The following is a 27,183-nucleotide window of genomic DNA, read 5'->3' as shown; positions in this document are numbered from 1 at the left end:
ACAATAAATAGCCTATTAACTTGTCGACAAGTTAACAAATGATATTTTGGATTCACATTTCCAGCTCAACCTAAAATAAAAGTTAATGAATGCGATTAAGCCAGAGGCTCACATAATGATATAATCTCAACTGCAATCCAGGTAATTTGGTTGTGCTATTAGATGAAGCACAGTGATAACATATTAATATGTTGTATAAAATAAACAAAATATCTGACATTTTATTCACATTTGAACATTGCTGTGCTTTTAAATGGTTGAAAGCATAGTGTCTTTTTGAGCGGGTGAATATAGGTTGTAATCTCATTGATCAACATCTCAACCAAATATTATCCAATTATCCACGTTGAAATTACATGAGGTGCCCAATGGGAAACGTCATGTTTGAGTGGTGCGCACGCACGCTTACAGCTAAAAGCCCTGTAGTAGGTAGCTAAACGCTGATGTCGGTACCTTGACAAATTTTGCAGTGCGTATGTGAACACCATGAAAACACAAGATTGATGGCTGTAGCTATGGTCAACAAGTATATTATTCTTCTGGGTTTATCTAGTTTTATTTGTGATATTTTACCTTGCCTCACTGGCTTGCTAACTTGCTAGGTAATCAATCCTCCGATGACATCTGCGATGTTGTAGACGATAACCATCTGATTATGTGTATGTTAACTTGCGCAAGCTGCATTTGAAGTTGCATGTGACTTCAATGTAAACAAACCCCTTTCTGCTGCGCACACAACTTTTCATGACGTGGCTGGAAAATGGGTCTATACTGCCCATCTCTGTTGGTCTGTCTGTCTGACTGTCTGGGGCATTAGTGTAAGGTATGGTCACAAGGATGCTATACATACAGTGGGGCAAAAAAGTATTTAGTCAGCCACTATTTGTGCAAGTTCTCCCACTTAAAAAGATGAGAGAGGCCTGTAATTTTCATCATAGGTACACGTCAACTATGAAAGACAAATTGAGAAAAAAAAATCCAGAAAATCACATTGTAGGATTTTTTATGAATTTATTTGCAAATTATGGTGGAAAATAAGTATTTGGTCACCTACAAACAAGCAAGATTTCTGGCTCTCACAGACCTGTAACTTCTTCTTTAAGAGGCTCCTCTGTCCTCCACTCGTTACCTGTATTAATGGCATCTGTTTGAACTTGTTATCAGTATAAAAGACACCTGTCCACAACCTCAAACAGTCACACTCCAAACTCCACTATGGCCAAGACCAAAGAGCTGCCAAAGGACACCAGAAACAAAATTGTAGACCTGCACCAGGCTGGGAAGACTGAATCTGCAATAGGTAAGCAGCTTGGTTTGAAGAAATCAACTGTGGGAGCAATTATTAGGAAATGGAAGACATACAAGACCACTGATAATCTCCCTCGATCTGGGGCTCCACGCAAGATCTCACCCCGTAGGGTCAAAATGATCACAAGAACGGTGAGCAAAAATCCCAGAACCACACGGGGGGACCTAGTGAATGACCTGCAGAGAGCTGGGACCAAAGTAACAAAGCCTACCATCAGTAACACACTACGCCGCCAGGGACTCAAATCCTGCAGTGCATGACGTGTCCGCCTGCTTAAGCCAGTAAATGTCCAGGCCTGTCTGAAGTTTGCTAGAGTGCATTTGGATGATCCAGAAGAGGATTGGGAGAATGTCATATGGTCAGATGAAACCAAAATAGAACTTTTTGGTGAAAACTCAACTCGTCGTGTTTGGAGGACAAAGAATGCTGAGTTGCATCCAAAGAACACCATACCTACTGTGAAGTATGGGGGTGGAAACATCATGCTTTGGGGCTGTTTTTCTGCAAAGGGACCAGGACGACTGATCCGTGTAAAGGAACGAATGAATGGGGCCATGTATCGTGAGATTTTGAGTGAAAACCTCCTTCCATCAGCAAGGGCATTGAAGATGAAACGTGGCTGGGTCTTTCAGCATGACAATGATCCCAAACACACCGCCCGGGCAATGAAGGAGTGGCTTCGTAAGAAGCATTTCAAGGTCCTGGAGTGGCCTAGCCAGTCTCCTGATCTCAACCCCATAGAAAATCTTTGGAGGGAGTTGAAAGTCTGTGTTGCCCAGCGACAGCCCCAAAACATCACTGCTCTAGAGGAGATCTGCATGGAGGAATGGGCCAAAATACCAGCAACAGTGTGTGAAAACCTTGTGAAGACTTACAGAAAACGTTTGACCTGTGTCATTGCCAACAAAGGGTATATAACAAAGTATTGAGAAACTTTTGTTATTGACCAAATACTTATTTTCCACCATAATTTGCAAATAAATTCATTAAAAATCCTACAATGTGATTTTCTGGATATTTTTTTCTCATTTTGTCTGTCATAGTTGACGTGTACCTATGATGAAAATTACAGGCCTCTCTCATCTTTTTAAGTGGGAGAACTTGCACAATTGGTGGCTGACTAAATACTTTTTTTCCCCACTGTATTTAACACACTGAAGCAATAACAAAGTGGTCACCAGCCTCTGTTTCGGTAAAAAGTTGAGGGATGGGCCTGGAGAAATGTAACCACTCTCAAATTCATAGACAGAGCTATGGATGCAAGGACTGACCATTCATGATATTAAAATGATAGTTTTAACCATGTTTTGAGGCTATATTGTGTTTGTTTACATTTAGATTGTTTGAAGACATTGGAGTAAAACAAGCTTATATTTCAGGTTCTGATGGGGTATGACAGTTTAACTACAAACATTGGAGTAAAAGAAGCTTATATTTCAGGTTCCGATGGGGTATGACAGTTTAACTACAAACATTGGAGTAAAACAAGTTTATATTTCAGGTTCTGATGGGGTATGACAGTAAGCTTGTGAGGCATTTATAAGTTATTTTCTTTAAGAATCAATGGGTATATATGATAAATTTTTAAGTCCAAAAATGGATGTAGCAACTAAGGATTCTAGGTTTGATGTATTTGCATATGTACATTATGTTCTCTCCTGTGTCGTGGATTGGTGGATTAATAGATAGATGGAAGGAGCATGACAGCTGCTGTGGAAGTGGTGGATGTGGTTGTGGTTGTGGTTGTGGTAATAACAGGTCAGCAACCCTTGTAGAAAACCAGAATAATTTGTAACCCTGTGTGGTAACTTTGTAGCTCTGTGTGGTAACTTTGTAACCCTGTGTGGTAACTTTGTAACCATGTGTGGTAACTTTGTAACCCTGTGTGGTAACTTTGTAACCCTGTGTGGTAACTTTGTAACCCTGTGTGGTAACTTTGTAACCCTGTGTGGTAACTTTGCTTGTGTTGTGTCATTTATATGCTCTCGGTCTGATTGTAAACTTGTGGAGGGAATAATCATGATGACTGTAAAGGTTGTTGGTTTGATGTCAGTTTGCAAATTAAGTGCCTTTTATCATGAGTTTGATGGAAATCATGCCATGGATGTATTCTGTGTCAGTACAGCGCGGGGATTTAAGGTACTTATACTTTTTATGGGTCGAAGATTTTACTTCACAGTAACAGAAACTGTTAATTAATGTTTTACTTGAAGGTGGTCTTATTCTCCTAATTGGAATACACTTTTTATTTCAGTTTGCTTTTGTGATCAAATGTTTTTCACAATCAAGTTATTTATGTTTTTATTTCCTTAAAAAATTGTCTTGTACCTTTTATGGTTTTATTGTTCTTTCATTTTTTACTTCAAATTCTATGTTCCATTTTTTCTTTCACCCTCGTTTTTCTTCTTCTTCTTTTTAGCGTGTAGATATGTTCACAGAAATAAATAAAGATTCATTTGATTTAATTTGCACTCATCCTAATTCTTTCTGGGATTATATCTGAGAGTATGAGTGTGTCTTAAATGTCTGCTAAAGGAATCAAATATAAACATTTGAAAGTTTAACTTGACAAACGCATTGGAACAAGTTCATCGATAAAAATTTTAAAAACATGTTAAATAGGCCTACTTTTGAATACTTTCAAACTATTGATAGGGGAAAGAGAAGGGGAGAGATGTCTGCAGGTATCCATAGGAAAGACTGGCTGTTTCCCTCCCCCCTCCAAGACAGTGCAACACAGAAGACATAAACAAAGAACATCATGCCTTTAAAACCTAGCTAATTGTCAACTTGGCAGCAGATAGTGGACTAGACTTGGCCGATGGACTAGACTGGAGGATGGGGGTGGAGGATGGAGGATGGGGTGTGTGTGGATGAGGATGGGGGCTGGTTGATGGGATATTAGACCTTAGAGGATGAGACCCTTCAGACTTTTATCACTCTTCGAACTCTTCAAAGAGGAAGCTACGCACAACCTCTGATACACAAACACTCTGTTCTTTTTGTAACGGTGGATCCATTGAAACAAAAGCTTATGCCTTGCTTTACAGTGGGTTATACAACGACATTAGGGATGATCTGTTTCATCAACTGTCCAGCCTTAATGAAAATGTTAACGTTCTAGATTAAAATAAAAAATTGTGTGAAATCTTATCAGATAGCAATAATGTAAATGCCTGTGCCAAAGCCTGCCACCTTATCCTTCAGCCGAGACGTTTCTTTATAAGTGCCTAAATGTCATTTTATCTACTGGACTTCGTTTTTGTTTATGCATACATGTGTACAGATGACGTAATGTATAATAACGTATATAGATTATGCAATGTATCACCTCCAGAGTGGCGCAGTGGTCTAAGGCACTGCATCGCAGTGCTAGCTGTGCCACTAGAGATCCTGGTTCGAATCCAGGCTCTGCTGTAGCCGGCCGCAACCGGGAGACCAATGGGGCGGTGCACAATTGGCCCAGGGTAGGGGAGGGAATGGCCGGCAGGGATATAGCCATGCTCTACAGTTGGTAGAGCATGGCGTTTGCAACGCCAGGGTTGTGGGTTCAATTCCCACGGGGGGCCAGTATGAATAAATAAACAAAAAATTAAGATAAAAAACAAATAAAAATGATTAATGTATGCACTAACTGTAAGTCGCTCTGGATAAGAGCGTCTGCTAAATAATGTAAATAGATTATTCGTATAATAACAGTAGTGTCTGACTGCATGAACGTTCTGTTTTGTATAGTTCAGTTCCCTTGCTCTTGCAGCCAGTCAGAGCCATATTGGGAGTGTCATCTAGCTACAATGCTCTGACTAAACTACTGAATTATTATGCCGTGTCTTTTTTTACTTTCTATCCTATTCCTAGTACACCACCATACATTCCTCCATGATTGCACTGTACTGTAAATTGTGCATTTCTCATTGGAAAAGTAATCGTTCTCAAGCTGATGAAGTAAAAGGTGTTGCTTGTACTCGGAGTGATGTAATAGCTGTAGGTCTTAACTGTGCGTGTGTATTTGCCCAAATCGGATCTCTGTTTTGGCGAAAACCAGACTATTCTTCTAAAGTTTAAGAAACATTTAAATTCGTTTAGCAGCTCTTCGACTCATCATTTGTATCGTGCCATTCCAGACATCTTAACGGCGGAATTTAGCAGCTTTTCACAATGAATGAAAACACTCAGGAAGTGGATACTTCGTGTGTGTATATGGAACCGATATTTGATTATTTGCCACAATTCCACCAAAAACACTAACACAGGGATCATCTACCTAGTGTTCTTGCGTGGATGGTCAGGGGGCCAGAACATAATTACAACTAATTTGTAGACTGCAAATTGACCACAAGAAGCCCAAACAGATATATTTTACTAAAACATAATTCTTTCAAACCTTGCTTACGTTTGTAAACGATCACATATATCTCTCTATAATATGTTGGAATACTTTGGAACAGAGTTCCAAAATGAACATCACTTGGAGCTGATTTGCTGGTGTTTTTACAGTATTTTATGTCCAACAATAAAAAATGAATCAAATTAAATTAAAAAATGTGCTTAGAAAACTTGTGGGGGGGCAAATAAAATCCCCCGCGGGCTGCCAGTTGGGGAACCCTGCACTAACAAATAAAGTTACATGAACATGGTGGTGGATAACTTATTTATGTGTCTGTGACTGCACCATATTGTTGTGCACAACAATATTTAACTGTTACCGAGAATGACAGCTCTGCGAATCTAGTCGTTTTCGCACCCTTTGATTGGTAGTACTTGCTGGTTTCTTTTGAGATATAAATCTTTCGCCTTTTACTACCAACCCCAGTTCCCTGTTCCTGGTTCCCGTTTCCTGTTTTCCTGTCCCAGCACCAGACCCAGCACCAACCCCTGGTTTCCAGTCCTGGCCCCAGCACCTGCACGGTTCCCAGTCCCGACACCAGCACCAGCACGGTTTCCAGCTCCAGCCCCAACACAAGCACTATCGAGCACCAACCCGGTTCCCAGGCCAACTCCCACCAAGCCACGGTACTGGCACAAACACCTTCACCAGACCTGGACACAGCAGCTTCCAAACACAACCTACTACACACCAAGACTCACATTTCAAACGCTCAGAAACAAAAACAAAACAAAAAAAGACAAACTGATTTTATTGAGATTCTTTGAATTTGAAGATTTTTTTCTTTGGTGACCTTTTTCCTTTCCATTATGTGTGTGAGATAATGATTTATGGACGACAGTAACTTTAGCTTAGTTGATTTGATTGATTTGTTTGATGGTTTAATGTGTTTGAATTTATTTTAGGTTTATTTTTCCTTGACTTAACTTTAATTGAACCTGGTGGTTGATTTAGATTTAGATTGAACTTAAAGAAAAACGTGTAAACGACTTGAGAAAAAACGAATAAAATAGCCTTTAACTAAATATTTCCGTGCAGAGCAACATTATGACTATCAAAAACATGTGTATATTTTTTTCAAATCCTTGTTGAAAAGTAATCATGATCTCAGAATAAAAGTATGTATCATGCATGGAATTTCAGACTTTGGACACTACATGCAATACTTTGTATTGTAGATTTACCCAACATGCAGTTTCATTTATAAGCTTTGTCTACCTAAAGAAAGACGTCATTTTGACCACTTGATGAGTAGCGATAGAGCCATTGAGTTGCTGAAAGTGATGTCTTGCTATTTGCTGGGCCCACTATAGGCTTCTGTGTTTGTGTGCTGCTTCAGAGCTGCTATTGTCTTTCTTGGTTGGCACACAGCGTTTTCATCTCAGTGTATTTTGTTCTGTGAAAGTATAAAAGTTGAGACAGTAATGCCATCCCACTTTATTGAGCATGTTGTCTCGCTGCGTTGCTCTAGATGTTCAGGCGTGTATCCCATCCATGACATTAGAGGGCCACCGCGTGGCCGTGTGATGAATTGCACTACAGTCCTATTCATCCCGAGAATACTGTCTGTTTGCATACTTATTTTTAATATGATTTACAGTAGTGTTCATAATTTGCTGTTGTTTTATTTCCATTGTATTGTCGTTTAGTTATAGACAGTAATTGTGGATTACCAATAATAGGCTACTGTTCTTACTATTTTGGACTTCTCCTTCACCCAAATTCAGATAGCTGATGTTCTGAAAGAGCTGCAAAATCTGGACCCCTACAAATCAGCTGGGCTAGACAATCTGGACCCTTCGTTTCTAAAATTAGCCGCCGAAATTGTCGCAACCCCTATTACCAGCCTGTTCAACCTCTCTTTCGTATCGTCTGAGATCCCCAGAGATTGGAAAGCTGCCGCGGTCATCCAACTCTTCAAAGGGGGTGACACTCTAGATCCAACCTATATCCATCCTGCCCTGCCTTTCGAAAGTATTTGAAAGCCAAGTTAACAAACAGATCACCAACCATTTCGAATCCCACCGTACCTTCTCCGCTATGCAATCTGGTTTCTGAGCTGGTCATGGGTGCACCTCAGCCACGCTCAAGGTCCTAAACGATATTATAACCGCGATCAATAAAAGACAGCCATCTTCATCGACCTGGCCAAGGCTTTCGACTCCGTCAATCACAGCATTCTTATTGGCAGACTAAATAGCCTTGGTTTCTCAAATGACTGCCTCGCCTGGTTCACCAACTACTTCTCAGATAGAGTTCAATGTGTCAAATCGGAGGGCCTGTTGTCTGGACCTCTGGCAGTCTCTATGGGGGTGCCACAGGGTTCAATTCTCAGGCCGACTCTATTCTCTGTGTATATCAATGATGTCGCTCTTGCTGCTGGTGACTCTCAGATCCACCTCTACGTAGACGACACCATTTTGTATACATCTGGCCCTTCATTGGACACTGTGTTAACAAACCTCCAAACGAGCTTCAATGCCATACAGCACTCCTTCCGTAGCCTCCAACTGCTCTTAAACGCTAGTAAAACTAAATGCATGCCCTTCAATCGAACGCTGCTTGCACCCGCCCGCCCGACTAGAATCACTACATTCAGCGGGTCTGACTTAGAATATGTGGACAACTACAAATACCTAGGTGTCTGGTTAGACTGTAAACTCTCCTTCCAGACTCACATTAAACATCTCCAATCCAAAGTTAAATCTAGAATCGGCTTCCTATTTCGCAAAACAAAGCCTCCTTCACTCATGCTGCCAAACATGCCCTCGTAAAACTGACTATCCTACCGATCCTTGACTTCGGCGATGTAATTTACAAAATAACTTCCAACACTCTACTCAGCAAATTGGATGTAGTCTATCACAGTGCCATCCGTTTTGTCACCAAAGCCCCATATACTACCCACCATTGTGACCTGTATGCTCTCGTTGGCTGGCCCTCACTACATATTCGTCGCCAAATCCACTGGCTCCAGGTCATCTATAAATCACTGCTAGGCAAATCCCCACCTTATCATAGCACATTGGTCACCATAGCAACACCCACCCGTAGTATGCGCTCCAGCAGGTATATCTCACTGGTCATCCCCAAAGCTAACACCTCCTTTGGCCGCCATTCCATCCAGTTCTCTGCTGCCAATGACTGGAACGAACTGTAAAAATCTCTGAAGCTGGAGACTCTTATCTCCCTCACTAACTTTAAGCATCAGTTGTCAGAGCAGCTTACCGATCACTGCACCTGTACACAGCCCATCTGTAATTAGCCCACCCAACTACCTCATCCCCATATTGTTATTTATTTTGCTCATTTGCACCCCAGTATCTCTATTTGCACATCATCTTCTGCACATCTATCATTCCAGTGTTAATACTAAATTGTAATTATTTTGCACTATGGCCTATTTAATGCCTTACCTCCATAACTTACTACATTAGCACACACTGTATATAGATTTTCTATTGTGTTATTGACTGTATGTTTTGTTTATCCCATGTGTAACTCTGTGTTGTTGTTGTTTTTATCGCACTGCTTTGCTTTATCTTGGCCAGGTCGCAGTTGTAAATGAGAACTTGTTCTCAACTGGCTTACCTGGTTAAATAAAGGTGTATATATATATATATATATATATATATATATATATATATATATATATATATATATTAATTGCATAAATGTGTTGGGAACCATTGCTGTGAATCCCAGTGCTGCCAACCCAGTCCTTGGCTGTGTCAACAAGTAGTTAGTACTCTCTTGTTTCTCTTCAGATCACATAAATCTTTTGCCCTTTACTAAAGAAGGGAAGGGATTAGTGATCAAAGCCATCATTTACCCAATCATGGCCTAAGTGACTTCAGAAGTTATTCACACCCTTTGACCTTTTCCACATTCTGTTGTGTTACAGACCGAATAAAATGTATTAAATAGAGATGTTATTGTCACGGGCCTACACACAATACCCCATAATGTCAAAGTGGAATGATGTTTTTCAAAATGTTTACAAATTAATTAAAAATGAAAACCTGAAATGACTTGAGTCAAATAAGTATTCAACCCCTTTGTTATGGCAAGCGTAAATAAGTTGCATGGACTTACTCTGTGTGCAATAATAGTGTTTAACATGATTTTTGAATGACTACCTCATCGCTCCACCTCACACATAAAATTAGCTGTAAGGTCTCTCAGTCAAGCAGTGAATGGCAAGCTGTTCTGGTCTTTCACCAAATAGGGTTATCTTCTGTATAGCACCCCTACCTTGTCACAACACAACTGATTGGCTCAAACGCATTAAGAAGGAAAGAAATTCCACAAATTAACTTTTAACAAGGCACACCTGTTAATTGAAATGCATTCCAGGTGACTACCTCATGAAGCTGGTTGAGAGAATGCCAAGAATGTGCAAAGCTATCATCAAGGCAAAGGGTGGCTACTTTGAAGAATCTTAAATATAAAATATATTTGTATATGTTTAACACTTTTTTGGTTACTACATGATTCCATATGTGTTATTTCATAGTTTTGATGTCTTCATTATTATTCTACAATGTAGAAAATAGTAAAAATAAAGAAAAACCCTTGAATGAGTAGGTGTGTCCAAACCTTTGACTGGTACTGTATATATTATATATATACATCTTTAAAAAATATATTTTCCTTTATTCTTTTCCACTAACCCTACCTCCCCTCCCCTAATTGGAGTAAACTAATGAACAACAACACTTGGGCTTCTACTTCCAGCTTATACGTACTATATACATTTTACGGACACAATCTGTTTTTACAACTATCCTTCCACTACACTCAACCCATCCCATCTATTTCTGAAGACCATCCAGTTTGATTTCTATTTGCCATATATTTTTAACTGTGCTGTTTCACAAAAGTTCTGAAGCTATATACATTTCACGGACACAGTATATTTTACATTAGTTATCTTGTTGTTATTAGTCCCACCCTTCAGCTCCACTCATCCCCTCCCATCTGTCTCTTAACACCATCCATTTTAGATTTTTATTTGCCATATATTTTCCAACTGTGCTGTGATGTTTCACAAAAATTCCGAACCTTTCTATTCTCATAGTTTTTACAGATTGTAAATTAAAGATAAAATGTTTTGCTAAAATTATTATTATATTATTGATCGATTGAGTATGACTCTTCGAGACTTACCCAGAAAGACACAGCTTTAATCGCTGCCAAAGGTGATTCTAACATTTAGTGACTCAGGGATGTGAATACTTAAGTACATTTTATGTTTTTGAATTTAATTTTCAATACATTTGCAAACATTTATAAAAACATGTTTTCACTTTGTCATTATGGAGTATTGTGAGTAGATGGGTGAGATTATTATTTGTTTTAATCCATTTTGAATTCAGGCTGTAATGCAACAAAATGTGGAATAAGTCAAGGGGTTATAAATACTTTCTGAAGGCAACATAGGTAAGGTTTTCCCACCATGTACACATACAGCCAGACGCAGCAACCAGGTCATCTTCCACTTCCTTTGGGGCAGCGGCCTGGAGCGGGTAAAAAGACTGACTATGTGGAAGACACGAGACAAGGGGAGTAAGGGGATCCCCGACATCCCACTCATGGTAACAGTAAAGGGCCTTAACTACACCATCTCCAACACACAGAAAAGGCACAATAAGACCAGCATCTTCAACAGTTTATACTTCTCTACCATGATCAAATCAAATCAAATCAAATTGTATTGGTCACATGCGCCGAATACAACAGGTGCAGACATTATAGTGAAATGCTTACTTACAGCCCTTAACCAACAGTGCATTTATTTTTAACAAAGAAAGTAAAAATAAAACAACAACAAAAAAAGTGTTGAGAAAAAATGAGCAGAAGTAAAATAAAATAACAGTAGGGAGGCTATATATACAGGGGGGTACCGGTGCAGAGTCAATGTGCGGGGGCACCGGCTAGTTGAGGTAGTTGAAGTAATATGTACATGTGGGTAGAGTTAAAGTGACTATGCATAAATAATTAACAGAGTAGCAGCAGCGTAAAAAGGATGGGGTGGGGGGGCAGTGCAAATAGTCCGGGTAGCCATGATTAGCTGTTCAGGAGTCTTATGGCTTGGGGGTAGAAGCTGTTGAGAAGTCTTTTGGACCTAGACTTGGCACTCCGGTACCGCTTGCCGTGCGGTAGCAGAGAGAACAGTCTATGACTAGGGTGGCAGGAGTCTTTGACAATTTTGAGGGCCTTCCTCTGACACCGCCTGGTATAGAGGTCCTGGATGGCAGGAAGCTTGGCCCCAGTGATGTACTGGGCCGTACGCACTACCCTCTGTAGTGCCTTGCGGTCGGAGGCCAAGCAGTTGCCATACCAGGCGGTGATGCAACCAGTCAGGATGCTCTCGATGGTGCAGCTGTATAATTTTTTGAGGATCTGAGGACCCATGCCAAATCTTTTCAGTCTCCTGAGGGGGAATCAGACCACTAGGGCTCTGCACCCTTGACCATAGGACCTCTTACTCATGGGACCCCCCCGAAACAGCACAAAAACCTTAGAAAAGTAATCACCACCCAACAGCCCCAGACATACAGAAGCCAGAACTGGTCATTCAAAGCCCTCAGAAAGTATGTCACAGACAGACACAGTCACCATCATCCCCTCACTGCCCACTGGCCATACACTGGTTGAATCAACGTTGTTTCCATGTCATTTCATTGAAGTTACGCTGAACCAATGTGGAATAGACGTGTAATTGAAGTCGTGCCCAGTGGGTGACCACTGATCAAACCACAACAGTATGGAACAACGTAGCCTCACCCGCCCTTTCCAGTTGACACAAAGACATCATAATCAGGGCAAAATGAGCTCTCTCACGCCCTCCACAAATGTCCCGTCATTCTATTCGTCGGGTATGCATTCAACTACTAGTGAAGTTCTATTCTGTTTTATTCTACCAAGCATTCCACTAAAATGTATTCTTCTATAAGTGGCTAACCATATTGTGTGGATTGATATTGCCCTGTATATACTGCATATCCCAGTTTGAGATCACAGTTTTTTTTAGAAACTACTGGGAGTCCTAGGGCTGCCAACCCGGTCCTTGGCTGGGTTTCAGTACACTGATTTCTCTAAAGATTGCATAAATATTTCGCCTTTTTACTTAATATTTAAGATTTCACCGTCGACCACTTCACGAGACCAAGACTCCAAACTCAAACAATGAAGACCATGTGAAAAGAAAAACAAACAAAAAAAAGTGTGAAAGGACACTAAAACTTTGTTTTTTTCAATCTTTGTTGATGATGAATACATTTTTTCCTTCCTTTTTGATGACTACTTGATTTGATTAGCCTATTTTGATTTGATCTTGACTTTTTAACTTGATTGAACATTGAACCTTGTAATAACTTATAAAGAACCAAATAAAATAACCTTTTACTTAAGATTTCCTTGGAGAGGAACGCTATGTTTCTGTGAAGAGGAACACTATGAATAAAGATCATACCCTCCAAAAAATGCTAACCTCCCCTGTTATTGGTAATGTGAGAAGTTAGCATTTTTGGGGGATATGATCTTTATTCATAATTTTGGGGTTATGATCATCATTATTGTGATTAATTTACACTACCAGTCAAAGGTTTGGACACACCTACTCATTCAAGGGTTTTCTTTATTTTTACTATGTTTTACATTGTATAATAATAGTGAAGACGTCAAAGCTATGAAATAACACATATGGAATCATGTAGTAAACAAAAAAGTGTTAAACAAATCAAAGTCCATTTTCCATTTGAGAATCTTCAAATAGCCACCCTTTGCCTTGATGACAGCTTTGCACACTCTTGGCATTCTCTCAACCAGCTTAACCTGGAGTGCTTTTCCAACCGTCTTGAAGGAGTTCCCACATATGCTGAGCACTTGTTGGCTGCTTTTCCTTCACTCTGCGGTCAGACTCATCCCAAACCATCTCAATTAGTTTGAGGTCTGGGGATTGTGGAGGCCAGGTCATCTGATGCAGCACTCCATCACTCTCCTTCTTGGTCAAGTAGCCCTTACACAGCCTGGAGGTGTGTTTTGGGTCATTGTCCTGTTGAAAAACAAATGATAGTCCCACTAAGCCCAAACCAGATGGGATGGCATATCGCTGTAGAATGCTGTGGGAGCCATGCTGGTTAAGTGTGCCTTGATTTCTAAATAAATCACAGACAGTGTCACCAGCAAAGCACCCCCACACCATAAAACCTCCTCCTCATGCTTTACCGTGGGAAATACACATGCGGAGATCATCCGTTCACCCACACCGCGTCTCACAAAGACACGGTGGTTGGAACCAAAAATCTCAAATTTGGACTCCAGACCAAAGGACACATTTCCACTGGTCTAATGTCCATTGCTCGTGTTTCTTGGACCTACAGTTTCGTCCCCCCTCAGGTTCTCTGGCAGGCTGTTCCAGAGGCTGGGGCAGGCCCCCAGTGTCCGGTCTGGATCGTGAAGTTACTAGCTCTGCTGGTCAGCTACTGCATAGCAACCTAGCGGTGCCATAGCCGCAGGAAGTAGGGGTGATGAGAGTGCTGCAGCACCCCTGATAAATCATAAGTTAGATTCCGCCCCCCCCCCCCCCCCCCCAAATTAGTGCACTAGGCCTTTATTACTCCTGTATGAGCAAAGAAGAATTTGTCAGCAGAGCAGTGCCAAAAGCCCTGGTCTGCCCTAGAGATCCTACGTGAATCACGATCGCCAGAACGGCCAAACCTTAGATGCCCGTTTTGATCTCTAAAATGTGTTTATTATAATCAAGTTTGATCCCCGTGGTGAATTATTTTAAAGTTCAATACAAATCAAGATATCTAATTAAATAGTGATCCATTCTGACTACTACATTTGACGTCACACAGGACCACGTGCTGACACAGACCAATCATGGGTCGACAGGCTATGACGAGGCTCCTGGTTGACTCTCTCAGTCGACCATGATCATTTGCTAGTTACGGCCACTTTCACCATGACCCTTAGCGATTGTGCCATTCAGCCACATTCAGCAATATGGCACGCTTCAAATTCCAATACTTCCGGCGTCATGCGCTATCTGGAGTTTTCCATAGGAATGCATTATCACTACTACTGGTTTTAATGTATATGCACTGAGGACATAAAAACTGAAGGCTGCCTCTCCATGTCTCTTGGTCCAAGGCTTTGGGATAGTTAAAAAGCCAGTGCCAGAGGGCCTGAAGGACCTACTGGGTACATACCTTAAAAGCATGTCTGTCATGTATTGGGGTGCACGGTCGTAAAGTGATTTAAAGACCTATAGAATAATCTCAAAATCAATTCTAAAACTCACAGGCAACCAATGGAGTGACTTTAAAACCAGTGTAATGTGAGCTCTCCACCTGGTCTTGGTCAGTGCCCGTGCTGCGGCATTCTGTATGTTTTGCAGTTGACCAATGGCCTTTTTGTTAGTGGGGCTAAAATCCTCTGGTGACACAGAAATGTAAAGTTGTGTATTGACCGCGTAGCCGTGCTTTCTGATAACGCTGCCAAGGGGTAACATATATAAACTGAACAGAACCGGACCCAATATTGAACCTTGTGGAACGCCACATGTGATATCTATTTTCTCAGAGTTACAAAAAACTTTCGACCGGTTAAATAGGTCCTAAACCAGTTAAGAAATGGACCGGAGAAGCCAACCCACTTCTCGAGTCTGTCCAGAAGGGCATCATGGTCAACAGTATCAAATGCTGCACTAAAATCCAAGAGTACAAGGACAGAGAGCTTTGTGACATCTGGGTTGACGCTAAGATCATTTACCACTTTAACTAAGGCCGTCTCTGTGCTATGGTGGGCACAAAATCCAGATTGGATTTTTTTTTTTTAAACAGTTGGCACTTAAAAATTAAGTTAGCTGTTTGAAAACCAATTTCTCCAGAATCGAGAAGGCAGGTAGAAGGCTTAAGTTATGATACTATCATTAAGTAGGCCCTATTATTATTATGTAGTCATTGCGTGCTAGGAATATGGGACCAAATAGTAAACATTTGACTACTTTCATACACTATAAGTGAATTTGGGGGGATACTTGGGGGGACTAGATACAGTGGGGAGAACAAGTATTTGATACACTGCCGATTTTGCAGGTTTTCCTACTTACAAAGCATGTAGAGGTCTGTAATTTTTATCATAGGTACACTTCAACTGTGAGAGACGGAATCTAAAAACAAACTAAACAAAAATCCAGAAAATCACATTGTATGATTTTTAAGTAATTAATTTGCATTTTATTGCATGACATAAGTATTTGATCACCTACCAACCAGTAAGAATTCCGTCTCTCACAGACCTGTAAGTTTTTCTTTAAGAAGCCCTCCTGTTCTCCACTCATTACCTGTATTAACTGCACCTGTTTGAACTCGTTACCTGTATAAAAGGCACCTGTCCACACACTCAATCAAACAGACTCCAACCTCTCCACAATGGCCAAGACCAGAGAGCTGTGTAAGGACATCAGGGATACAATTGTAGACCTGCACAAGGCTGGGATGGGCTACAGGACAATAGGCAAGCAGCTTGGTGAGAAGGCAACAACTGTTGGCGCAATTAATAGAAAATGGAAGAAGTTCAAGATGACGGTCAATCACCCTCGGTCTGGGGCTCCATGCAAGATCTCACCTCGTGGGGCATCAATGATCATGAGGAAGGTGAGGGATCAGCCCAGAACTACACGGCAGGACCTGGTCAATGACCTGAAGAGAGCTGGGACCACAGTCTCAAAGAAAACCATTAGTAACACACTACGCCGTCATGGATTAAAATCCTGCAGCGCACGCAAGGTCCCCCTGCTCAAGCCAGCGCATGTCCAGGCCCGTCTGAAGTTTGCCAATGACCATCTGGATGATCCAGAGGAGGAATGGGAGAAGGTCATGTGGTCTGATGAGACAAAAATAGAGCTTTTTGGTCTAAACTCCACTCGCCGTGTTTGGAGGAAGAAGAAGGATGAGTACAACCCCAAGAACACCATCCCAACCGTGAAGCATGGAGGTGGAAACATCATTCTTTGGGGATGCTTTTCTGCAAAGGGGACAGGACGACTGCACCGTATTGAGGGGAGGATGGATGGGGCCATGTATCGCAAGATCTTGGCCAACAACCTCCTTCCCTCAGTAAGAGCATTGAAGATGGGTCATGGCTGGGTCTTCCAGCATGACAACGACCGAAACACACAGCCAGGGCAACTAAGGAGTGGCTCCGTAAGAAGCATCTCAAGGTCCTGGAGTGGCCTAGCCAGTCTCCAGACCTGAACCCAATAGAAAATCTTTGGAGGGAGCTGAAAGTCTGTATTGCCCAGCGACAGCCCAGAAACCTGAAGGATCTGGAGAAGGTCTGTATGGAGGAGTGGGCCAAAATCCCTGCTGCAGTGTGTGCAAACCTGGTCAAGACCTACAGAAAACGTATGATCTCTGTAATTGCAAACAAAGGTTTCTGTACCAAATATTAAGTTCTGCTTTTCTGATGTATCAAATACTTATGTCATGCAATAAAATGCAAATTAATTACTTAAAAATCATACAATGTGATTTTCTGGATTTTTGTTTTAGATTCCGTCTCTCACAGTTGAAGTGTACCTATGATAAAAATTACAGACCTCTACATGCTTTGTAAGTAGGAAAACCTGCAAAATCGGCAGTGTATCAAATACTTGTTCTCCCCACTGTACATAATGTGGGGGAGAACGTGGACGGCAGTAACACTTTTTTGTTTTTTTCCTATTTCCTCAGCGATTGATAGGGCTAAAGCCACCATATTTTATTATAAATAACTTATACATGTCCTCTACCATTAGCAACTGTAATTTCATTTGTAGGTTAAAGGAGTTCAAATGAAATAGACCAAGAACAGAACTACTGCAACATTACTTTTGTACCTGCTGCCGGCTGAAGTAACACAGGCTTGGGTTGGAAGTAACGTCTGGCGAGAAGTGCACAATATCTGTTACTTCTGTGCCCTACAAATGTTACTACCGCCCCACCCCTCTCTCCTGTAACTTCTCCCTGGCTAGCATCCAAGACTAGCTAGCAAGATGTTTCAAACCTATGCTGTAATTTAGTCAGTAGATGGGTTAAGAAAAGAACATGTTTGGAACCTTTAAAAAACGTACAACTCTACAACCGAAAAACACTTCAGGATCAGTTTTTTTTTACTTTCCCTCGCTCAAAACAACTTTTGTTGAAAACTTGTTGAAATGTTGCAGCGTAATGATTTTTTGCAGGGAGGTCGTCTTCCGCATTAGGCACTTGCGTGTGTCATTACATCATTCTAGCGTCTATGTCATTTGAGAAAATGGGTGTGTTACTTCCGCCCGCGTTACTTTTGTCACGTTTTGCGGTGAGGAAAAATATACTTTTCATAGTAGGTGAGGAGAATTTACGCAGTGGGTTAGGATCATTAATGTAGCAGGTTAGGATAATTAGGTTAAGGTTAGAACAATGGTTAGATTTAGGATTAGTTCAAATGCAAAAATTCTTCACAAAACAAATATATTTTTTATTTTGGTATACAGCCACAGCCACTTCCATCTGTGGGTGTATACCATGTGTCACGCCCTGGCTCTGGGGACTCTGTTATGTTGAGCCAGGGTGTGTAGAGTCTATGTTTTGTGTTTCTATGTTCAGGATCTAGTTCATTGTGTTTCTATGTTGGCCGGGGTGGTTCTCAATCAGAGGCAACGAGAATCAGCTGTTGCTTGTTGTCTCTGATTGGGAACCATACTTAGGCAGCCTTGTGTGCATTTGGTATTTTGTGGGATCTTGTTCCGTGTATGGTTAGTGTTTGTTACCAAGGACTTCACGTATCGTTTTGTTGTTTTTGTTCGTGTGGTGAATATAATAAAGTATGTTCGCATTCCACGCTGCGCATTGGTCCAATCCTTTCGACGATCGTGACAGAAGATCCCACCAATACTGGACCAAGCAGCGTGTTTCGGAGCTAACGCCGGGTAAGGAGATGGAGAAGTTGGCGATGGCCCAGGTGGGCCAATGGTGGTCCTGGGAGGACATGTTCGAGGGCAGAGGACCATGGGCAAAGGTTAAAGCCTTGGCGAGAGAGGAGGTACGGCGCCAACAGTGTCGTCGTCGGACAGGCGAGAGGCAACCCCAATACATTTTTAGGGTGGGGCACATGGCATGGACGACGGGGCTGCTGGAGGCAGATAAGGGGCGAGTTTGTGGATGAGGAGAGAAGGCCACCGGGTTACGGGAGCCATTGGTGATTAGAGGGAGGGAAAGTGTAGAGGCACGGCGAGAGGTACTGAAGTGTGTTGCCAGTCCGGTCCGGCCAGGCCAGTGGTGTGTGTTCCCAGTGCGGTCCGGCCTGTTCCTGTCCCTCGCACCAAGCCTGTGATGCGCGTCGCCAGCCCGGTCTGGCCTGTTCCTGCCCCTCGCACCAAGCCTATGGTGCGCGTCGCCAGCCCGACCCGGCCTGTTCCTGCCCCTCGCACCAAGCCAATGGTGCGCGTCGCCAGCCCGGCCCGGCCTGTTCCTGCCCCTCGCACCAAGCCAATGGTGCGCGTCGTCAGCCCGGCCCGGCCTGTTCCTGCCCCTCGCACCAAGCCAATGGTGCGCGTCGCCAGCCCGGCCCGGCCTGTTCCTGACCCTCGCACCAAGCCAATGGTGCGCGTCGCCAGCCCGGCCCGGCCTGTTCCTGCCCCTCGCACCAAGCCAATGGTGCACGTCGCCAGCCTGTCCCGGCCTGTTCCTGCCCCTCGCACCAAGACAATGGTGCGCGTCGCCAGCCCGGCCCGGCCTGTTCCTGCTCCCCGCACCAAGCCAATGGTGCGCGTCGCCAGCCCGGCCTGTTCCTGCTCCCCGCACCAAGCCTATGGTGCGCGTCGCCATCCCGGCCCGGCCTGTTCCTGCTCCCCGCACCAAGCCAATGGTGCGCGTCGTCAGCCCGGCCCGGCCTGTTCCTGCCCCTCGCACCAAGCCAATGGTGCGCGTCGCCAGCCCGGCCCGGCCTGTTCCTGCCCCTCGCACCAAGCCAATGGTGCGCGTCGCCAGCCCGGCCCGGCCTGTTCCTGCCCCTCGCACCAAGCCAATGGTGCGCGTCGCCAGCCCGGCCCGGCCTGTTCCTGCCCCTCGCACCAAGACAATGGTGCACGTCGCCAGCCCGGCCCGGCCTGTTCCTGCTCCCCGCACCAAGCCAATGGTGCGCGTCGCCAGCCCGGCCCGGCCTGTTCCTAGTCCCCGCACCAAGCCAATGGTGCGCGTCGCCAGCCCGGCCCGGCCTGTTCCTGCTCCCCGCACCAAGCCTATGGTGCGCGTCGCCAGCCCGGCCCGGCCTGTTCCTGCTCCCCGCACCAAGCCTATGGTGCGCATCGTCAGCCCGGTCCGGCCCATTCCTGCTCCCCGCACCAAGCCTGTGGTGCGCATCGTCAGCCCGGTCCGGCCCGTTCCTGCTCCCCGCACCAAGCCAGGGGTGCGCGTCGTAAGCCAGGTCTGGCCCATTCCTGCTCCCCGCACCAAGCCTGTGGTGCGCGTCGTCAGTCCGGCACAGCCCGTGCCCGTTTCACCGGTGCCTGGTCAGGTACCGGTCAGCTGCTCCACACCGGAGCCTAAGCAATCCGCTCCACCGATGTCCAGTCCAGCTCCAGCCAGCAGGGCCAGACCAGACCAGGGGCACTACGGGGGGGTTTTAGAGGGTGGTGGTCACGCCCGGAGCCGGATCCGCCTCCGAGGAGGAATGCCCACCCGGCCCTCCCCTGTTCGGTTTATGTTTGGCGCGGTCGCTGTCCACGCCTTTGGGGGGGGGGTACTGTCACGCCCTGGCTCTGGGGACTCTGTTATGTTGAGCCAGGGTGTGTAGAGTCTATGTTTTGTGTTTCTATGTTCAGGATCTAGTTCATTGTGTTTCTATGTTGGCCGGGGTGGTTCTCAATCAGAGGCAACGAGAATCAGCTGTTGCTTGTTGTCTCTGATTGGGAACCATACTTAGGCAGCCTTGTGTGCATTTGGTATTTTGTGGGATCTAGTTCCGTGTATGGTTAGTGTTTGTTACCAAGGACTTCACGTATCGTTTTGTTGTTTTTGTTCGTGTGGTGAATATAATAAAGTATGTTCGCATTCCACGCTGCGCATTGGTCCAATGCTTTCGACGATCGTGACACCATGTAGCCACAACCCGGATCTCCCCTGCTTTTATTTCTAAACGGTAAAACAGATACAGTGGGGAAAAAAAGTATTTAGTCAGCCACCAATTGTGCAAGTTCTCCCACTTAAAAAGATGAGAGAGGCCTGTAATTTTCATCATAGGTACACATCAATTATGACAGACAAATTGAGGGAAAAAAATCCAGAAAATCACATTGTAGGATTTTTAATGAATTTATTTGCAAATTATGGCGGAAAATAAGTATTTGGTCACCTACAAACAAGCAAGATTTTTGGCTCTCACAGACCTGTAACTTCTTCTTTAAGAGGTTTCTCTGTCCTCCACTCGTTACCTGTGTTAATGGCACCTGTTTGAACTTGTTATCAGTATAAAAGACACCTGTCCACAACCTCAAACAGTCACACTCCAAACTCCACTATGGCCAAGACCAAAGAGCTGTCAAAGGACACCAGAAACAAAATTGTAGACCTGCACCAGGCTGGGAAGTCTGAATCTGCAATAGGTAAGCAGCTTGGTTTGAAGAAATCAACTGTGGGAGCAATTATTAGGAAATGGAAGACATACAAGTCCACTGATAATCTCCCTCGATCTGGGGCTCCACGCAAGATCTCACCCCGTGGGGTCAAAATGATCACAAGAACGGTGAGCAAAAATCCCAGAACCACACGGGGGGACCTAGTGAATGACCTGCAGAGAGCTGGGACCAAAGTAACAAAGCCTACCATCAGTAACACACTACGCCGCCAGGGACTCAAATCCTGCAGTGCCAGACGTGTCCCCCTGCTTAAGCCAGTACATGTCCAGGCCCGTCTGAAGTTTGCTAGAGTGCATTTGGATGATCCAGAAGAGGATTGGGAGAATGTCATATGGTCAGATGAAACCAAAATAGAACTTTTTGGTAAAAACTCAACTCGTCGTGTTTGGAGGACAAAGAATGCTGAGTTGCATCCAAAGAACACCATACCTACTGTGAAGCATGGGGGTGGAAACATCATGCTTTGGGGCTGTTTTTCTGCAAAGGGACCAGGACGACTGATCCGTGTAAAGGAAGGAATGAATGGTGCCATGTATCGTGAGATTTTAAGTGAAAACTTCCTTCCATCTGCAAGGGCATTGAAGATGAAACGTGGCTGGGTCTTTCAGCATGACAATGATCCCAAACACACCGCCCGGGCAACGAAGGAGTGGCTTCGTAAGAAGCATTTCAAGGTCCTGGAGTGGCCTAGCCAGTCTCCAGATCTCAACCCCATAGAAAATCTTTGGAGGGAGTTGAAATCCGTGTTGCCCAGCGACAGCCCCAAAATATCACTGCTCTAGAGGAGATCTGCATGGAGGAATGGGCCAAAATACCAGCAACAGTGTGTGAAAACCTTGTGAAGACTTACAGAAAACATTTGACCTGTGTCATTGCCAAGAAAGAGTATATAACAAAGTATTGAGAAACTTTTGTTATTGACCAAATACTTATTTTCCACCATAATTTGCAAATAAATTCATAAAAAATCCTACAATGTGATTTTCTGGATTTTTTTTTCTCATTTTGTCTGTCATAGTTGACGTGTACCTATGATGAAAATTACAGGCCTCTCTCATCTTTTTAAGTGGGAGAACTTGCACAATTGGTGGCTGACTAAATACTTTTTTTCCCCACTGTATGTATGAAAATACCCTCAGATTAAAGGTGACATTTTGTACTGTCGCCTCATATGAAACATTTGATCTCAAATCCAAAATGCTGGAGTATAGCGCCATATTTTTACATTTAGCTTCACTGTACAAATAAATACGGAGGGGAGTGTATTGATTGGTAGTGTATAACCTGTGATGTAGTGAAATGGGTTATTATTGAAACTATAACTCCTAAATTGAGAAATTAAGCAGATTTCAATAATCAGACACAAAACAAATATGTTAAGGGATGTATGATTGGAAAGTAATTGATGACAAATTACAATAGAGACCACAGGACCAGTTTACAAGTTTTAATGATGTTCTGGATTACTACTGTCTGTCTTTGCATGTCAACAACATTGGTCTTGGCACAAATGCAGACGACTTAAACAGAAGGTTTGTCTGGTTCCAACTCTTGGTGGACTGGTTTTGGCTGCTATGGAGCTGTTGATTCGGTCCAAGATGGTCAGGTTGTTGAAAAAGAGCTGCTTTACTGGCCGAGGGCCTTTGTCTGGTCCATCACCTTGCGGAAGAGGTCTTCTATCTGAGCCTGGACGTTGTCAACCAGAGGCTTGAGCTGAGCCTGCATGTTCTCAGCCAGGGGCTTCAGCTGGGCCTGCATGTTATCAGCCAGGGGTGCCAGCTTGGCCTGGATCTGCTGCAGCTGGGCCTTCCCATCCTCTAAGAAGGTCCTGTTAGGAAGGGAGCGGGTGATTAGTGGTCTGAACACAATATAAACAAAGGTAGAGCCAAAAATATTGTTGAAAAATAGGATCAAAACACATTACCTGTTAATGCTTTTGCAGGTCATTGGCCTTTTTTCATCAAATTTTGGAATGTATATTATTTTTGACCATGCATCCATTCTTTTGCATTGTTTTTGGCTGCTCCCTTAATTGTTTCTTTATTGTAAATTATAAGCCAATAGAATGAGGTGAGTTGTGTTTTTTTATAATTAGGACTGGGTTGGAAGGGCTGGTTCTTCAAAAGTTTATCAAATAATGTAAACGTTTTTTTTTTTTAAATGTAACTTACTCTGCCTGGATCTTCTGCACCAGCTCCTGAGTGGTGGAGGTCAGCTGAGCTGACAGATCCTGGAAGTACTGTGCCAGCTTCTCAAACTCGGGGGACTGTGCTGCTTGGCTTCCTATGGGTAGCCAGAGGATAATGTCATTAACAGAGGCCCACAATGTACACAAACCATTTATGCCCATATAGCATACAACAGCACAGACAAGACCCTCTACACATACAGCCGTTTAAAATACATGAGTTATAAATAAATCCACCAACTCTGCAGTATAACATTTCCTTATCTTGCATATATCTCACTATTATTATATTATATAGTGCACATATGTGAAATGCAGTTATATAAGCACATACAGAATGAAATCTATGTGAAAAATAAATGTTATTTAAGCCGTAATTGTGTATTTAATTCTGAATGCTACCACAGGGGAGAAACTAGCGACAGAGTGCACCTTTCAAATATGAAGAACTTTCTCTTACCGTGCGCCAAAGCAAACATGACAACAAGGGCGGCAAGAGAGAACTTCATGGCTGCTAAGTAGGGCACCTTAGGAGAGAAGAGAATGGTAGGATTAGCTTGACCCCATAGGTCTGTGGAGGCGTGGTTCGATCACTGGATGGCAGTGGTGTAAAATTACTTTCATTCCTAAAGAAAATATGTACTTTTTAATCCCATACATTTTTCCTGACACACAAAAGTACTTGTTACATTTTGAATGCTCAGGCAGGACAGCAATATGGTCCAATTCATGTACCTATCAATATAATGCGTTGTCATCACTACTGCCTCTGATCTGGTGGACTCACTAAAGACAAATACTACGTTTGTAAATTATGTCTGAGTGTGGGAGTGTGCCCCTGGCTGTCCGTAATTTAAAAAACAATACAATTGTTCAGTCTGGTTTGCTTAAAATAAGGAACTTGATGTAGGCCTGTAGCATTTACTTTTTACTTTTACTCAAGTATGACTAATTATGACTTTTTCCACCACTGTACTTAAGTACATTTAAAACCAGATACTTCTATACTTTTACTCAAGTAGTATTTTGTATTGACTTTCGCTTTTACTTGAGTCATTTTCTATTAAGGTATCTTTACTTTTACTCAAGTATGACAACTGAGTACTTTTTCAACCTCTGACGGATGGTAGGATGGCCATCTCTGAAGAATTTTGTGGTTTCAAGGTTTTTCTCTTGGCATAACAAATAAGTGCACTCAGTGACAGTTTTGGGATCAGTTCAATTTAACTCAGTTGATTCAAGAAGATTTCAAATCAGGAAGATTTCAAATCATAATAAATTGTCTGAATGGTAATGTAGTTCGCCAAATGCCCATACCCCCGACTCCCTAGGAAATTGCAACTTCTGCCTGTCACAGCAAATTTAGAATGGAATTAGACATGGACTCTGTTTGATTTCCATCTTCATTTGCCTTTCTTAATTCACTGAGAAGAATCATCTTGATTCATATCAACAGTTTACCTATTGGAAAAACAGTAATGAAACATCTATCAAGCACTCTAAAGATCACGCTCTAAACTACTGCTTATAGCAATACTATTTAAATGAGCAGCTTACAATGTGGTTGGGAAGGAATGTCCCTCTATAATTGAATGCCCATTTTTACAGATACCTGACTCACTACTAAACAACATATTGCAAGAAAACCAAACATTTTACCACATCAAACATAACAGAGTTCCTTGGCAGAGAAAGAGAGGGGACCACTCACCTGAGTTGCAGGACAGTTTAGATTGGATGGTAGCTTTCCTTGGGCCTCCCAAATGTCTTATAGTCCTTCGGGAATGATACGGCCCACCTCAGACGCAGACCCATTGGCAGCGTAGGCTGAAGTACTGGACTATCATTGGATGTTTGTGCTAGCATGTGACTGCAGGCTGACCCTTGCTGCTCAGCTTGCCACCAAGGCAATCCACTCCAAAGTCCAAGAGTCCCCCTCCTGCGTAAGAGTGCTGATTGCTCAAACGCAGTAGGTGTCTTATCAAAGCATCTGATTAAAGAAAACATACACAGGACATTTCATCACGAGAAACAACAAAACAGAGAGAATGACAACCAAGCTGTTAAAACACAACAAGAATTGCGATAGTACAGAAACATGGCAGCCACAGCACTGTCCAGGGGTCAGCCTGAAGATGATTCAGTTCAGCTGTTTCTGACTGTCCGTGTGAATCACATGTTAACTATTTATGTTTTCTGTTCTATTTCATGTGTGTGTATTGGTTTAAACCAGGTCATCTATGAATGCACAGATTAATTTTCTAAATGTTCCCATATTGAATAAATCAAAGTCAGTCGATCAAATACATTGTTAATAAATATATTGGTAATAGTACAATTACAGTAAAAGTAAATATTACTTATCGTTGAAGTTCCAAGCCATGGAATATATTAGTCAATTTCCATGACATAAATTAAAAAGTGTATAGAAATGGTGTGCAGTATAAGATTAGATATAGAAAGTGTGTTACCTTCGATCGAATATGAAAGATGACATTTAGGGATGATTGGGGAAAATGTTACCCACAATAGAGAGACTTTGCAGGGTAAAATATGATCTATTTTTAGCAACCGCAACATTAATGAATAAAAGGCCCAGAAACTTGAGTTCTGTACGGATATACAATATATACTTATACATAATATTGTATACTCAATGTTTGTCTCGTTTTACACTCAGTGAGGAGTGTCATAATTGGGTACAAATGTTGAGTATAACGCCATCAGGAATTTCAAACTAAAACTAATGTAGTTTTTCTACAATATACATACAGTACCAGTCAAAAGTTTGGACACACCTACTCATTCCAAGGTTTTTCTTTATTTTTTACTATTTTCTACAATATAGATAACAGTGAAGACATCAAAACTATGAAATAACACATATGGAATCATGTAGTAACCAAAAACGTGTTAAACCAATCCAAATATATTTTATATTTGAGATTCTTCAAAGTAGCCACCCTTTGCCTTGATGACAGCTTTGCACACTCTTGGCATTCTCTCAACCAGCTTCATGAGGTAGTAATAATAATAATAATAATATTTTGATTTGTTTAACACTTTTTTGGTTACTACATTATTCCATATGTGTTATTTCATAGTTTGATTGTCTTCACTATTATTCTACAATGTAGAGAATAGTAAAAGTAAAGAAAAACCCTGGAATGAGTAAGTGTGTCCAAACCTTTGACTGGTACTGTATGTATAACTGTACATTTTATATTAGTATACACTGAGTATACCAAACATTAGTCGCTCTGGATAAGAGCGTCTGCTAAATGACGTAAATGTAATGTAAATGTAAATTAGGAACACCTTTCTAATATTGAGTTTCACCTGGTCAGTCTATGTCATGGAAAGAGCAGGTGTTCTTAATGTTTGTTATTCATAAATGTTGCAGTTGGTAAAATTAGTTCAGAATTCTCTAGTTATCAAGGGAGGAATTTCTCCACAAACATTTCTAAGTAACATTTGTAGGGAAATAACTTTTGCAGTGCTATGTTCATTCATACACATTCCATGCACAACATCATCAGAGGCTATCACTGGGATAAGATTAACATGACAAAGCAACCAGATAGCTGAGCAATTTACACACAAACACTCCCTGCATCCCTCAGTGAAAG

At 42.5% G+C, this 27,183-nt stretch overlaps 1 protein-coding gene across 1 annotated transcript; it reads right to left on the bottom strand.

Moving 5' to 3' along the window:
* Positions 1-22,799: 22,799 nt before the first annotated feature.
* Positions 22,800-25,332, bottom strand: LOC311132050 (type-4 ice-structuring protein-like). Its single transcript, XM_084165215.1, has 4 exons — positions 25,266-25,332; positions 24,015-24,081; positions 23,538-23,649; positions 22,800-23,194 (listed from the first exon to the last, which is right to left on the bottom strand). Exons 2-4 carry the CDS (start codon positions 24,061-24,063, stop codon positions 22,993-22,995), a joined length of 363 nt encoding a protein of 120 aa, XP_084021341.1. The 5' UTR covers positions 24,064-24,081; positions 25,266-25,332; the 3' UTR covers positions 22,800-22,992.
* Between the last annotated feature and the right edge of the window lie 1,851 nt (positions 25,333-27,183).

Source organism: Coregonus lavaretus (genome assembly GCF_964263955.1).
Source record: "Coregonus lavaretus genome assembly, chromosome: 7".
Classification (NCBI taxonomy): domain Eukaryota; kingdom Metazoa; phylum Chordata; class Actinopteri; order Salmoniformes; family Salmonidae; genus Coregonus; species Coregonus lavaretus.
The sequence above is the reverse complement of the archived record's forward strand: the minus strand, read 5'-3'. Positions and strand labels throughout refer to the sequence as shown.